Consider the following 16,524-nt stretch of genomic DNA (forward strand, 5'->3'; position numbering starts at 1 on the left):
GATGTAGTCCAAACCGGCCGTTCGCTGTAGGCGACTTCTGTTAAATAAAATATCTTGCTTGGCATTGAACTTTGAGCTTTATAATTTTACAGATATTATTTATGCTCTAACAGCAACATTACACACTAGCTAAAGTTTGAAACATGGGATCACGAAGAACGGGACCTTTAATACTAAAAGTAGGCTACGGGGTCTGGGGCAATCAAAACAGTAATTCTATAGGCTGTTACATTAAAGAAATGTAGCGAAAATAAATTATGAAGACTTTTATAATAAATTATGAAGATATTGTGAAATCAAGAATCAGTAGCTGAGAAAACACTCTTACATTGTTGTATTTTTTCTTGTGAAGTGTGAAGTGTTTTTTCCAAGCTTGTGCCATCACCATCATCTTTCTTTAAAATACATTACTTGGTTTGATATTTTGTACCTATGGTTTTCAAGTGTAACTTAAATGTCGAAACAGATTTGGGGTGATTGCAGAACTCGGGAAATGATGCATCCACTGTGAAGCAATGCGTGTAGGAAAAGCCTTGTTGCACACAAAGGACAGAGGCATCTTTCTGGGAACCAGGATTTATGTCTCCGGGAATGTGCGTGAATTCATCCAGATTTACCGCCCACACTCGCGTGGAAGATACCGACCGGATCAAATCGGTTCCCCCACACAGCAAAAGTTACTGAAACTTCACAAAACACTTTCAAACCCGTTCAATCGAGCATCGGGCGTCACGGTAAGCAACATTTCTCCATTAAACCACACGAGTTGCAATGCGGATCTTCTCGCTCAGGCTTAGTTAAACAGATAAAATCTGCTAGGATTTTAACTTCGCAATTGCGAAATCGTTTCTCATTGTGATGGCGAAGTTGCTAGTAACTTTTAAGTACGTTAAATTCATTGTGTTTATTTCTCAGCAATAAACAATGTATAGGCTATAGTCTGTGTAGATGTTAAGTTAGATACTTCTAACTTAACGTTGTGAAGTTGTACTTCTACTTGGATAGGCTACTTTTGTCTTCTTCACTGGAGTGTGCAAAAAGTTACTGTATCCATCGTTATTGTGTTCTGTAAACAATCCTTTGAATACATTATGATAGTGCTGTAGGCTAGGCTATGTTTTGAATGGCATATTAGTGCACTGCATGCTGTGACTGTACTCAGTATTAAAGGGATAGTTCACACAAAAATTTAAATTCTGTCATTAATTACTCACCCTGATGTCTTTCCAAACCCATAAGACTTTCGTTCATCTTCAGAACACATATGAAAATATTTTTGATGAGTTTTCGGTCTCCATTGACAGCTACGCAACTACCACTTTGATGCTTTAAAAAGTTCATAAAGAGATCGTAAAACTAATCCATATTAATTGAGGGGTTTAGTCCAAATTTTCTTGAATTATATGATGAACATATTTAATTTAGGCTTATATTCACATATAAACATTGATCAGCAAACATAACAGAAGCTCAACTGAACCTGCTTGACGTGCGCGAACAAACCTCTTGCCGAAGCTCAAACGTGATGCGTAACTCGCTCGTCAAGCAAACATGCTTGCGTTTCAGTTTACCACAACTGATGTGTGAATTAATGAATATTTATATGTGACTAAAAGCCTCAATTCAATCTGTTCATCGTATTAAGCGACGAGTCTCTTCAGAAAATTTGGACTAAACCGCTCAATTCATATGGATTAGTTTTACGATCTCTTTATGAACTTTTTGAAGCTTCAAAGTGGTAGTTGCGTAGCTGTCAATGGAGGGACAGAAATCACTCAGATTTAATCAAAAAGATCTTCATTTGTGTTCCAATATTCCCATAATAACCAAGGATTAAAAAATGGGTGTACACTGTTCCTTTCTATAGTCTTTCTAAAAGTTTTTTTTAATTTGTTTTCCCTTTCCAGTCCGAATTGCCCTTTCCAGAGTTTTCTCAAATGTTTATTGTCATTTACTGCTTGCATACTATTTCATAAACCTTAAAAAGTATACATAGTGTAAATGCACTCTGCAGTCAATGTACTGCATGTTGGTGAAATTAAAGGTTTTTCTGAAAAGTTCAGAACACTTGCTGCCTGGTCGGCATTTATAACTGTGTCAGGAGCTAGATTTGCTGATTATTGCTGATGACTCAGATAGATGCTGTTGTGCAAGTGCGTATTTAAAAGCCAGAGTTCACACTTAAGTAATGTTCAAGAACCACACTTCCTTAGCTACTAGGAATAAGAGTTCAACCCCCCCAAACTGTTGTCTGTTCCTCATGCAACACTGTTGTATGACTTCAGAAGACCTGTAATGTTGTTTCATGGGTTGTTCTTTGTTATGATCTCTTGTGTCAGTGTCAAATGAAAGCGGAGAATTGAATATCTTTTTGAACAGACCTTGGAATTGTTTTCACGTGTTTGGGTGTTTTCAAGCCTTCCAGTTCATCGGTTGTCCTTGAATTTGCCAATATCGCAACTGTTGGGGAAGCAATGTGTCTGGATTGAATGGAAACGAAACTTAAGATGTTTTGAAAAGTGACTGCATGCATCTGGAATGAAACTTCTGTTTTCCTTCCACAGGTCCACTTGCTTATTGTGAAATGCTGAGAGTTTTTATCAGGGCAGCAGCCATGCGTGTGGAGCTGAGTTTGGGGTTTTTGCTGTTAATGTGCATTTTTAAAGAAACGACCCAATGTTTAATAATCAGCGAAGTGAACTGTGACAATCCCAAATTGGACACTCATGAATTTGTGGAGTTGTACAATGATGGCGTGAATCCCACTTCTCTGGATGGATACACACTGGTGTTCTACAACGGCAATGGAGACACAGCCTACCGGGTCATCGATCTGAGCGGACAGCAAACGGATAATAGAGGCTTCTTCTTAGTTGGCTCTGCTGAACTGACTCCCCAACCCGCCATCTCTCTTCCGCCCAACTCCGTTCAGAACGGGCCTGACGCCATCGCACTCTACGGTCCCAACTGGGACCCGGTTTCTGTTGGGGGACACGTTTCAGGAGTGGGGTTGTTGGACGCAGTGGTGTACACTTCTCGTAAATCCACAGAAGGTGCCGATGGCCTCGCGTCAGTTCTGACTCCCGGCTCGGTTCCGTTCCTGGAGGATGAGGCGGCTCTGGAGGGGGACGAGTCCATTCAGCGCTGCTGGCAGTCGGGAAACCTCTGGACGTTTTACACTGGCCCCCCCACCCCTAATTGGGTCAATCATTGCCCACCGCCGACCCCTGTAAAAGTTTGGATCAACGAAGTCGACATCAACGGGCCGTACCGACAGGGTCTTGTGGAACTCGATCTTGGCATGGCAAACTGGACGTTTTCTTTGGTGCTGTATGACGTCACCACAGACCTTATTAGCTCGAGTATGGAGGTCTCCGCAGACAAGGCTAGGATCTTCACCATACCTGTGCAGACTGAAACTTTGGCAGGTAGAGTTAATCGGATACTTGTAGATAAACTTATTTAAAATCACTGTTCCAAACCAGTGTAATTTAGTTTTATTTACACACCATTATAGTATTTGTTAATATTTGGAATTACATTTTCAGTTTTTTCAATTTTAGTAATTTTATGTAATATTAATTTTTATAATATAATAATATATTTCTGTTTTGCTTTAATTTATTAAATTTAACTTTTAAACATTTAATTGGATTATTACATTTATTTATTTTTATTCAGTTTTATTTAATTTTTTTGTACTTTAGCTTTTATTTTAGCCGAGGCAACAATTCTACGTTATAAGTTTTATCTAATATTTTATTTTATTTCAACTATTTCATTTAAATATTTTTTTTTTTTTGTACTTGTGGTTTAGTTAACAATACAATGGTTAATTGTTCAAACAATTTAGTGTTGTTTATTGTCTCGAATGTTGTTGGGTAAATCTTAGAAATGTCCAGATCACATATAACCCCTGATTCAAAAGAAACAAAAATGGAATTATATTTTGCATAAAGGGAATGAAACGAATTTGTAAGACCATTTTAAAACTTTGGAGGATGTGTTTTGCATTATTTTCATAACAAATATTCTCTTCTTAATTCTCATAATGTGATGGGAAAAAAATAGAATTAATGAAAATCATCCTGATATAATTATAATTTTTTATTAAGCAGAATAGCAGAACAACTGTACATTATAAATTCTCGTAATGTGATGGGGAAAAAACAGAATTAATGAAAATCATCCTGATATAATTATTATTATTTTATTTTTATTAAGCAGAATAGCATAACAACTGTACATTATAAATGTACTTTACATTTCAAACAATAATTATTATTATTTAACTTTTTTCAGTGTAGTATGCTGCTGAGTGTTTAGATTTTCAATGTCATGAAAATAAGGCCATCTTTAATCAAAAAATGTATTTACTTTTTATTTTTTTAAATGAAGTGATGAAATATTCATATGCAACTAAATACATTTTATGTAATATTTGGTATTTCAGCATTTGCGTTGTATGACGGCCCACCAACAGACTTCCCTAAGGGCGACCCCCTCAGCCACAAACAGCCAATCGATGCCTTTGTTTACGGTGACTCTGCGCACATGCCCAGTGAGAACCTCACAGAGACACTCATACCCGGGAGAAAACCCTTCATTCTCACAGAAAGGTGATCAGCACGTGCCATACAATGTGTTATTGTGTATTTCAATATATATTTACCCCTGTTTGTACGCTGCAGTTTTCACACTGCAGGTGTTCATGCCAGTCGATGTGGTGTTACCGAATGGACGAGAGATCCGGGACTGTTTGTTACGAGGCCCCGGAGTCCCAATAAACCCAATGACTGCGCTTGGTTTCAGTCCTGCCCGCTTAACATGAGTAGGTCTTGATTTCATGTTGCGAAACAACCATATTTACAACTTTCTTTCTCTTCCATGTTAAGGACACATTTTTAGGGTTCAATTCAATTCAAAACACTTTATTTGTCCCCGAGGGGCAATTAATGAGGCCACGTAAACAGTATACATAAAAGCATCATACATTTAATAAATAACACAATGTGCACGGAATACATGTTAATTATAATCTGCTACAAGCGAATACCTAAAAAACAAGTCCATACCATGTATAAGATGAATAAATATGTAATGTATATAAATGGGTTCCCCATTATGCGTATCAAAGAACTGTGTCCGGTCATGTTTTTAAGTTCTGCCTTGTTGTTTCAGCCTTTTCTACGGTGGGAGGACCGAGCTTTCCCTCGATTCATAGTGGTATTGATTTCCTGCTTAATGAGATCAACACTAACACACCAGGAGTAGCCGAGGACGAGGAGTTTATAGAGTTGTGGCATCCGTCTGGCTCCCGTATGTCGCTGGATTTCATCTGGCTGGTGATGATCAATGGACAGAATACAGAGGTGTACTATGAGCTGGAGCTGAATGGATATTTCACAGATGATGACGGATACTTCCTGGTGAGCAGCTGCATACTTGAACGCTTGCAAAAGAAGAGCAAAAGTCATGTTTGAATTCCATTTAGTAGTGATAACAGGCAATTATTTACACTCCCATTCAAAAGTTTGGGGTCTTAAATTTTTTTAAAGGGGTCGTATTATGCTTTTTTAAAAACATTTTCAACTTCCTTTAGTGGGTAATGTTGCTCTTTGAGCATGAAAAAGGTCTGCAAAGTTATAGTCTCGTGTAGCCAGACCTTCAAACTGACGGCGGAAGGTCTGGACTCCATAGCAGCTTTCATTGGCCAACGACCGCCTTGACTGACACGTAAAGCAACCAATCACAGTTCATTTTGTTCCGCGTCATGTTTAGGGGCATGAAAATGTAACGTTGATGTCCTACAATAACAGATCGGTGTGTGCAACTTGTTGTCATAGTTGCAACAAGACGGCGTTCTTCTTCCATGAGGGGGTTTGGCATCACGGCATCTTTGTTTCTAGGCGGACCATTAAAAAACGCAATGCATGTACACGTCTCCCGGATATCGTGTAGAATATAACCAATCAGGTGACGACTTTGAAAATGAACGGTTACAAAGTCACAAAGTTACAAAGTCATTCCAAAGGGAGTTATTCTTAATATCAGTGCGCACTGTGTGAACTCCCTGAAACGCCTCCATTGTAGTCTTGGGGTTTTCTTCCGGGAACGAACACGTCACAGTATTCCTCATTTAAGTAATTTCTGCCCAAGGCATATGCAAATAAAGGGGCGGGGCCTGGTTGACTTAGTTATTAGTGGGTTGAAACTCGCGGTTATGGTAAGGGGGTTATGGTTGACCAATCACAAGACCCTGCTCTAGCCGACCAATCAGAGCACATTGTGCTTTTGAGCAGAAGGAGCTTTAGAGAGACAGGGACTAAACAGAGCGTTACTGACAGACTGGGAAGAGAGGAGAATATGGGAAAAATAATGTGTTTTCTAACAGATCCCCAAAAAAACAAAAGACATTGAAAAAGGCATTAGGTTCCCTTTAATGTTTTTGAAAGAAGTTTCTTCTGCTCAGCAAGGCTCCTTTTATTTGATCCAAAAATACTGTAATAAGTGTGAGTATCTATTTTCTATTTGAATATATTATAAAGTTTAATTTATTCCTGTGATCAAAGCTGAATTTTCAGCATCATTACTCTAGTCTTCAGTGTCACATGATCCTTCAGAAATCATTCTAATGTGATGATTTGCTGCTCAAGAAACAATTATTATTATTATCAATGATGAAAACAGTTGTGCTGCTTCATATTTTTGTGGAAACATGGATACATTTTTTCAGGATTCTTTGTTGAATAGAAAGTCCAAAAGATTTATTTGAAATCGAAGTATTTTATAATATTATAAATGTCTTTACTGTCACTTTTAATGCATTTAATGCATCCTTGAAACAAACATAAAGTGACCGCTTTTAAAATCTTTCTGAATCTGTTCTTCCAGATTGGCAGTGCTAAGGTCGGCCCTGACATTAGAATCCCATCGAACACTATTCAGAATGGGCCAGACGCTGTAGTGTTGTATCGCAGCAAGTCTCCGCCCTCTAAGGAGAGTCAGAATATTCCGAGAAGCGGTTTGCTGGATGCAGTAGTTTACCGTACTCGTGGATCTGATAAAAGGGTTTCAGAGATAACGCAAGCGCTGACACCGAGACAGATCCCTCTGCTGGAGGACATCAGCACGTTACCCGGCGATGAGACCCTCAGTCGATGTGGAACCGAGAGACTCAAACTCGGTGCTTTCAGGGTGAGAGCTTGTGTTTCTGTTCATGTGAGCTTCATGCCGAATTCTCATAGAAACTTACTTGATCTCATTTGTTCCATGTGCAAAGTGTTTAGTAGAATTTATTCCTCTGAGGTCTGTTACATTTTTTTTATTTCACTTCACTTTTTACTTTTATTTTTTATTTTATTTTATTTCACTTTACTTTTTACTTTTATTTTATATTTTATTTCACTTTACTTTTACTTTTATTTTATTTCACTTAACTTTATTTTACTTCTTTAATTTTACTTTATTTCACTTTACTTTAACTTTAACTTTATTTTATTTTACTTTACTATTACTTTATTTTATTTCACTTTTATTCTTTTTTATTTCACTTAACTTTTTACTTTATTTTATTTTTTATTTTATTTCACTTTACTTTTACTTTATTTTATTTCACTTTTATTTTATTTTAATTTAATTTCACTTTACTTTAACCTTATTTTATTTCACTTAACTTTATTTTATTTCACTTAACTTTATTTCACTTTACTTTAACTTTAACTTTATTTTATTTTACTTTACTATTACTTTATTTTATTTCACTTTTATTCTTTTTTATTTCACTTTACTTTTACTTTATTTTATTTCACTTTTACTTTTATTTTAATTTAATTTCACTTTACTTTAACTTTATATTATTTCACTTAACTTTATTTTACTTCTTTAATTTGACTTTATTTCACTTTACTTTAGCTTTATTTTACTTTACTATCACTTTATTTTATTTCACTTTACTTTTACTTTATTTTATTTCACTTTTATTCTTTTTTATTTCACTTTACTTCATTTTATTTCACTTTATTTTATTTCACTTTTATTCTTTTTTATTTCACTTTACTTCATTTTATTTCACTTTATTTTATTTCACTTTTATTCTTTTTTATTTCACTTTACTTCATTTTATTTCACTTTACTTCATTTTATTTCACTTTTCTTTACTTTTATTTTTTACTGTACTTTACTTTTATTTTATTTATGATATTTTATTTTAAAAATGTGTATATTACTTTCAAACCATATACAGTGATATGTTTTTCAAACATTATTACCACAATCAAAATGGATTTGATTCATTTGTAATTACATTACAAATTACATTTGTTTACAGAAATGTTGAAGCAAAACAAACATAGTAAAGAGCAAGACCATTGCCAGGAAAAGAGAGCATTAATAATAATAGTTAAAAAAATATCAATTTTGAGTAAAATTTAAAAACTTCTGGCAGTCTAATTATACAATAAATCAAGTTGAAATGGCGATAGAGTCACAGGCGATAGAGGATGAGCGCATTAAAGTTTGTAAACTGCACATTTTGACAAATGTAGACAAAAGGTCGTCTAGGCACTGAATGCATGCATAGCATTTACTCACTGTGCACACTATACACTATGAAGAGATGCTTATGTAAGTAGCCTATCAGGATTTATTTTGCCGGGTGACACTGCTTTCTTATGCCTCGTTTCCACTGAGCAGTACGGTACGGTACGGTACGGAACGGTACGCATTTATTTGCGTTTCCACTATCAAAAGTTGTGAATGGTACCAAAATGCCGAACCGTACCGTACCACTTTTTAGGTACCCTTCCATTGGGGTACCTAGCACAGTGGAACGGTACTAAAAGGTGGAGCTAGACTCACTGCACGACGTTGATTGGTTGACAGAGAATCGTCACTTGCGCGTGCTACAAGGGGAATGACAACATAAGAAGCGCCATTTTTTAATATACAGTTTAATATAATACTACTGTTACTGTATCACGAAATGTAATTTTAAGAGTTTTTCAGGCGAGAATGTAGTTGTTTAAAGCTCAAATCTGTGGTTTATTTATAAAGATGATTTTTTTTTTTTCCCGGTTGTGAGATCCATGCGGTCAGCGGGGCTCGGCGCTCATGTTTCCCGGCTGGATGAGCCTTTCCTCGGCTAATCTTCTGACGTTCGTCGCTTACTCCGACGGTAGTGGTTAAACATGAGATATAATTCGTCTTGTGTAGACCTAACGGGCGATCTTTGCTCTCGTGAATATATAATGAGTTCCCTGTCAATCGTTTTGGCTGAGGGCTAAGTTTAGTTTCATATTAACGTTATAGGCTATTTATATTTAACTTTAACTTACTTGTAATGTTAGACTAGAGCGCTGCATTTGGATATTTGACTGAATTGTTTGCTTTATTTCTTATTGTATAGCTTCTTGTACCTTTTACTTAAACTTTTATATAGGCTATTATTGATAAAACTGAAATTTTACAAAAAGAAATATGGTTTCTTGTCATTTTTTTATTACAAGATTATCACTGATGTTTATTGCAACATTTGTACAAACGCATATATTGCCTGGAATATGTTTAATTTTTTTTTATTTAAACGAAAAGAGGTAACGTTAGGGTTGTGTTTTAATTTTCGTTTTGTTATAAATAGAATAACGTATAACGTGCAGTCAATAATGAATATGCGTTGCGCATGAACCACATTTGTGTCCCTATAATGTTTAATTTATTTAAATGAAAACGAAAAGAGGCAGAGTGGTGTTTTATAACATATTTCGTTTTATTGTTGCTTAAAATGTACATACAGAGCAAGTTAACAGAGATAACCGGAGTAGCAGAGCGAGCTGAGTGACTCTTTTAAAAACGCGCTACCATTTGCATGTAGTGAGTACAAACTTTGCGTACTTGATATTGAGAAAAGCCTAATGTCGGCGCTTGTCTTCTTGTGACAAACATGTCGAGGAGCAAGAACAAGATCTGCTGCATGTCATCCATTGTAGCATGTTCTACATGCTCTATGTTCTTCTTCGCGCGAAAATGACGTTGATCGAAACACCACGCCTATCAAGTAAGGGTACTGTTGGCAGTGGAAACGCTAGCCAGATCATGGTTAACAGACCCGAACCGTACCGTACTGTCCCGTACCGTACCGTACTGCTCAGTGGAAACGAGGCATTAGGATTTTATGTGCTGGACCCATCAAATGCATGCCATATTAACCCTCCATCATGTGTCCACAGGTCGCTTCTCCCACACCAAGGAAGCAGAATAACTGTCCCACGAAACCCACTATACCTCCACCTCCTGAGGGTTTCCTCATCAATGAATTAAACTTTCTAAACTGCACAAATATCCAATGTGTATTTGTGGAGTTGAAAGGCCCACCGTTGACTCCATTGAATGGACTTGTTTTAGTATTTTTTGAGGATGATGCTAAAGATTTTAGTCTCCCGCTCACTGGCAGCACAGGAACAGACGGGCTCTATCTCATCGGGAACGTGTCTAACGCAGGTGGGTGTGTCGATCTGGAAATGTCTTCATTGTGAGGCACAGCTTGAAGTTGTTTGGTCCAAAAAAAAAGTAGACTGATGTGTGCAAAAATAAAGCCGAAAATCATTTTAACTTTTGTCTCTGAAACGCATTTTCTCCATTGACATTTCTGAGAATTCTTCATTAAAGACTGAATAACAGCTCTGAGATGAATCACAATATTACATTGATTTAAAGCAGAAAAGTATAGGAAAATCTGTGCACTTAAAATGATTTTATTAGGGAATAAACATTAAAAATGATAAAATCATTGATTGTTAGTCTAAAACGATATAAACACAATTGTTAAATATTCAAGTATGTGAGGAATTTACATCTGCAGGATTGTGGGAAAAGTCATTTTACTCCTGTTTTCATTTTTAAAGTCATTTTATTTTTAAGTATTTGTTTTGGATTGTTTTTTGCCTTTAATGTGTGCTGTGTTTGGATTGGGATACTAGTGTGCTACTGTGTTACTCTTTACTGGTAATTTGACTAATAAACATGATTGAAGCATAGATAGTCAACCTCAAATAAAATACAATAAAAGTTAAATAAATAAACTGTTCAATGGAGAAAATGAATGGGATTGTTACTTCTGAGAGACTGATGTTCTCTATAGACAAACCAGTGATTTTTATTAAACGGCAGATTAATTCTAAAGAGTCAAATTCATTTGTTTACTCATGGATCTTTGTGTTTGTGCAGATCAGAGTTTTCCAGCGCTGGAATTGCCATTTGCTGCAATGCTGTTGTGTTTTGAGCCGTCAGGATCAGGTGTTTATGGGAAAAACTCGCGCAGTTTGGACTGGCTTGTTTTATCCGATGACCCAAAGTTACAAAGAATTCTCCAGCACAATGCAACACCTGGGGAAATCATGTTGACTGAGTATGTTTGGGAGCTGCTTTTGTATTTGAATCCAGTGTGTTATTGGAATCAGCCGTTTTTGTACGCTGTTTTCATGCTCTGTGTGCTTGTGTTTTTGTAAGATTTAAGTCCTTCTCTCGATGTGCATCAGACGGGGCCGTCCTCTGGGTCACATCCAAGGAGACTCCAGGCCTCCAGAACCTCTGCCCGAGTCCTGCCTTCTCCAGCTCCATGGATGTGTGCCTGCAGAGAAAATCAACACCAGGAAGTAAGTGTTTTTAAAGGGATAGTAGAAAATGATTAGCCTGGAAATCCAGATCTAAATCTGAAAGATTAATGGTCTGGCGTCGACTAATGAAAATCGGCCAGCTCGAGGGGCGGCACCAAGCGTGCATTTGAAAATCTCACTGCACGCAATTGGATAACTCTACGACCAATCACAACAAGCCATACGCTTAGCTACCAGCGGAGCTAACTGGTAGATTAGACTCTTGGCGTATCTGGTCAGCAAAACAGCAAAAACATCGTTCTTGCAAAGGAACGATTCGAGCGCCGTCTTCTGTTCCTCTTTTAGATAAAAAGGCAAGTCTAACTTGTTCATCGTAGCGGCCAAAGCCGTTTCAAACAACTGGTGTTCATCCATAGCCATCTTGCAATTTTTACTAATGACTTCGACGTCACAGCGCTGGCGTCATCTCGCCTCTGGCCCGCCTATATCAGATAACCCGATGTGATTGGTGCAGCTCAGATCGAGGGGCATATTTAATGAGCATCATTACTCGACACCAGAGTAAACTCGCTGAGCAAATTCAACTTGTGCTCTCGCGATAACTCCGGATTACCAAGGTAGAAAATGATAGCATATGGCTTTAAAATGATTTGAGGGTGAGTAAATAATGACAAAATTAATGCCGCAGCTCAATTCCATTATGACCAATGCAATCTACCAGAAGCGCAAGTTAAAAATAACGTGGCTTGGCAAACACTATATTAGCCACAGATCAATCTATCAAATCTGCCTCTGTCTCTGGTAAAGCCGTTAAAATACAAAAAATATTCGGTTTCTGTTGAAAACCCAGAATGCATAACACATATTTTTTTATAACAGCGGTGTTGAACTCAAATGATCACACACAAAAATGGAAAGGTTCAAATTAATTTCTCTCATGCCGGCCAGTAGCATCTATCTGTTATTTTGCAATGCTCTATAACACTCATCGAGAACATTTGAAGAATTGCTGTATGTGTGTCAAAAACCCACAAAACACGCACAAGCATGTTGAACACACCCAGACAATTAAAACTGCTGGAATGACATGTGACTCAGAGAAGATGGGAGAGATGACTTATCCCTCATTGTCCTCCAGGTTGTCAGTCTTTTTGCACTTGGTAGGAAGTTAAAGTGTTCCCACGGTCCTCAGAAGAACTGGAAACATTTCAAATGTTGATTTTTCTATGCCTGTAGAGTCATCCAAATTAATACATCAAGTCACATATTAATGGAAATAGTCAGAAGTGCCAGTAAAGACATTATAATGTTACAAAAGATTTCTATTTCAAATAAATGCTGTGATTTGAAAAATGGTGGCAGTATCATGTGACACTGAAGACTGGAGTAATTATGCTGAAAATTCAGCTTTGATCACAGGAATAAATTACATTTCAAATTATATTAAAATAGAAAACAGCCATTTTAAATTGTAATAATATTTCACAATATTACTGTTTTTACTGTATTTACTGTACTAATGTCTGCACTTTTCAGTAGGCACTTAATGTGAGATACATCTAAAATGTCCTCTTCTAAAATGTCCTCTTCTAAATAAAATCAGTATTTCTTGAGAGCCGTTCACTGAGTTCTTCATCTGTCTCTCTCAGATTGTGACCAGAAGGAATTGGCTGATTTGTTAAAAGATTTGTGTGGCTGTGGGATCTCAAGCTTGCATGTTAAAGGTAAGACACAATAAAACACACATTCAGGGTGTTAAAATGTACCTGAATTGAGTTGATCTGATACTGATGGAAATGTCCTGTCTTTACGCTATGTTAGGTGTGAATGTGTCCTGCGAGGCGGGTATATTGGACGCACGGGGGCCTGTTCTTGCTGTTTCTGACCAACAGAGGGAGCAAATCACTGAGACACTGAACAACAACGAGCTCTCATGTTCACCCGCACAGGAGCGACTGGTTCATGGAGGTACACACACACACACACACAGATGTTAGTGCCAGATAACTGCTAGAGTTTGCTCTTATGGAAGTCCTGGGTTTATACTGGCCTAAATAACTAACTGTGTGTGTGTGTGTGTGTGTTTATTTTGTATGTCCAGCGGGGTCACCGGTCGCACTGCAGGTCGGGCTTGTACTCGCAGCGCTTCTGCTGTTCGCACTGGGTGCTGCGCTGTTTGTCTACTTGTACAAAAAAAGGTGAGGAAAGATCAGTTTGTGTGTGTGTGTGTGTGTGTGTGTTTTGCATTAAGCTCTCTGTGGTGATGCATATAATAAGATGTATTATAAATATTAAAATTATTTGCCAATTTAATTCATGTCAATATAGAGTTTAAAAGTAGTTAAGCTTTTTTCTAATACTAAATATTGTTTATTTGTGCCAAATAGAAATTTAATTAATATCAATATACTGTTTAAAACGTATGTATTAATGTAGTTGTATATTATAATATAATAAAATGTATATTAATATTAATTCAGTTAATTAATTGGTAGAAATAAAAAGTATGTAATATTAAAACAGAATTGACCAACTTTTAAATTAAAAGTAGTTAAACTTTTTTATTATTATATATAATATAATAATTCAACTGACCAATGAATATACACTGAACAAAATTATAAACGCAACACTTTTGTTTTTGCCCCCATTTTTCATGAGCTGAACTCAAAGACTTTTTCTATGTACACAAAAGGCCTATTTCTCTCAAATATTGTACACAAATCTGTCTAAATCTGTGTTAGTGAGCACTTCTCCTTTACAGAGATTATCCATCCACCTCACAGGTGTCGCATATCAAGATGCTGATTAGACAGAATGATTATTGCACAGGTGTGCCTTAGGCTGGCCACAATAAAAGGCCACTCTAAAATGTGCAGTTTTAACGTATTGGTGGGGGTCCGGGGGGGACCCCCCTGAAAAAAAAAGAGCATCCCAAACACATTCATTCATGCTGACGGCAGAATTAATAATTTAAATGTGGATTTTAAAATTCCACATTTAAAACATTTTACACTTATATAACATGGTTTATAGCCATAGTTATTTAGGCGATTAACACAGTAAAGCCACAACATTCTTTCAAGTACCTTGGAGTACCATGGTAAATACTGTGGTACCATGAACATGATAATAATTTTGTACCATAATACACAATATATCAAAGTACCATCTCATTGGATATACTTTTTAAAGAATATATTCATAATTCATTTAGTTTTTGTTGTGTGATTAGCCGATTTGTAGAATGAATGTGCTCTTGCTCACCTTCTGCATTTGAGAAAAGAAAAAAAGCTATGTTCAAACATGTTTCAGCTCATTATGTGTGCATGTTTTTGTGTGCGGGTCTTTTCGCAGGCGTCCTGCTGACTACCTCTCCATGCAGTTGAGCGAACAGGTCGAGACGCCACTCGAACTTTAGTGTGTTTGCTTGAGTGTGTGTGAAGTTTTGTTTGCGTGTTTGTGTGTTTTTACTATAGATGAATGCAGGCTCACAGGTTTTGATTATGCAATGTTGATATTCTCAAGATTTTATCAAAGTGTCAGGATGTTTAATTTCTTTAGTGTTTTATCAAATGTTCCAAAAAATGTTCTTTTATTGACTTTGAAGTATATAGTACATACTTTTTTTAGCACGTACGAAGTAAGTACTCATCCAAAAACAGTACCTAGTACACAAGAGAGTGCGATTTCGGACGCAGCCCATGTTTGCACATGGATTTAAAACCTTAGCATCAGTGTGTGCCAGCATCTGACATTGTGCCACTGCTAAAGTCCGTCCGTTTGTGACTGCAGATTTCCGTACGTGCCTCCTTCATGAGTCTTTCTCCAAATGTTGTGTTTGTTTCATGTGTTTACAGATTTTCTTTTATGCATCTGCAAAGCGTTATCAGTTGTTCTCAGGGTCATCAGATCAGTGTTTGAGTGCATTTGACCACAGAAGCATTTCAGTGTGTCGCTTACAGTAAGACGGAGCAAAAACTGTCCAGCTTGTTACTTACAGTACACACTGTTCCCTCAGTTCATTCTCATTCTCATTAGTTATATTGATCTTGGCTGGTAATTAGATATTTGACTGTTCTGTCACTTAAATCTCATTCTAGGCCTGGCAAGTGCTCATGACATTCAATTTTAAGCACCCTAGACAGAGCAGAAAACACACATGCAGGAAATAAAGGGTGGAAATGACAAAGTATTATATTGATTACTAGTGTCGGTGTGTAGAGTTGCAATGTGTTCCATTGTATTCATTTTCAAAGGTCTTTTTTTTTGCATTTTGCTGTGTTTTCTCAAAACTAAAATACAATTTGCCAATTTTACATTTTCACTGGTTCCTTGTAGGTTCTTTTTATGTAATTGATTATTGATTTAGTCTTGCATCATTGATTTTTGTACATTTGTAAGAGGAAATTTTCTTTTTTTTAAAAAAGGACCATCACAATAAATGTTTTTTTTTTAACATTGGCTGTGCATGAAGTCATTTTCTCTTCTATATAACACTGTACAAGGGCCCTGTACACTACCGTTCAAAAGTTTGGGCTTAATGTTTCTGAAAGAAGCCTCTCACGCTCATCAAGGCTGCGTTTATTTGATCAAAAATACAATGTCACATGATCCTTCAGAAATCATAGTAAAATGCTGATTTGGTGCTCAATTAATAATAATGGTTCTTATTTTTATCAATGTTGAAAAGGTCGTGCTGCTTCATATTTTTGTAAAAAAAAAAACATGATATATTTATTTTTAGATCAATTAGTTCCAAAAATATATACAAAACCTGTACTAATTTAAAGAAAACACGTTAACAAAAAGATTAAATCCAATATTTGGGGGATAATATAGCATAATGGGTGATTTACAAAGAAATTTTTAAAAGGCTGGTCATTTTTAACAGGGAACTCCAAATGTGTTA

At 36.5% G+C, this 16,524-nt stretch overlaps 1 protein-coding gene across 1 annotated transcript; it reads left to right on the forward strand.

The window, feature by feature from the left end:
- Nucleotides 1-504: 504 nt before the first annotated feature.
- On the forward strand, nucleotides 505-16,076 carry LOC311075436 (uncharacterized protein). Its single transcript, XM_084102862.1, has 13 exons — nucleotides 505-734; nucleotides 2,565-3,428; nucleotides 4,454-4,619; nucleotides 4,692-4,831; nucleotides 5,182-5,429; nucleotides 6,895-7,197; nucleotides 10,227-10,497; nucleotides 11,224-11,404; nucleotides 11,506-11,651; nucleotides 13,262-13,336; nucleotides 13,434-13,580; nucleotides 13,714-13,810; nucleotides 14,970-16,076. Exons 2-13 carry the CDS (start codon nucleotides 2,585-2,587, stop codon nucleotides 15,031-15,033), a joined length of 2,682 nt encoding a protein of 893 aa, XP_083958988.1. The 5' UTR covers nucleotides 505-734; nucleotides 2,565-2,584; the 3' UTR covers nucleotides 15,034-16,076.
- Nucleotides 16,077-16,524: the final 448 nt, after the last annotated feature.

This window comes from Abramis brama (genome assembly GCF_963993115.1).
Source record: "Abramis brama genome assembly, chromosome: 24".
Taxonomy (NCBI): domain Eukaryota; kingdom Metazoa; phylum Chordata; class Actinopteri; order Cypriniformes; family Leuciscidae; genus Abramis; species Abramis brama.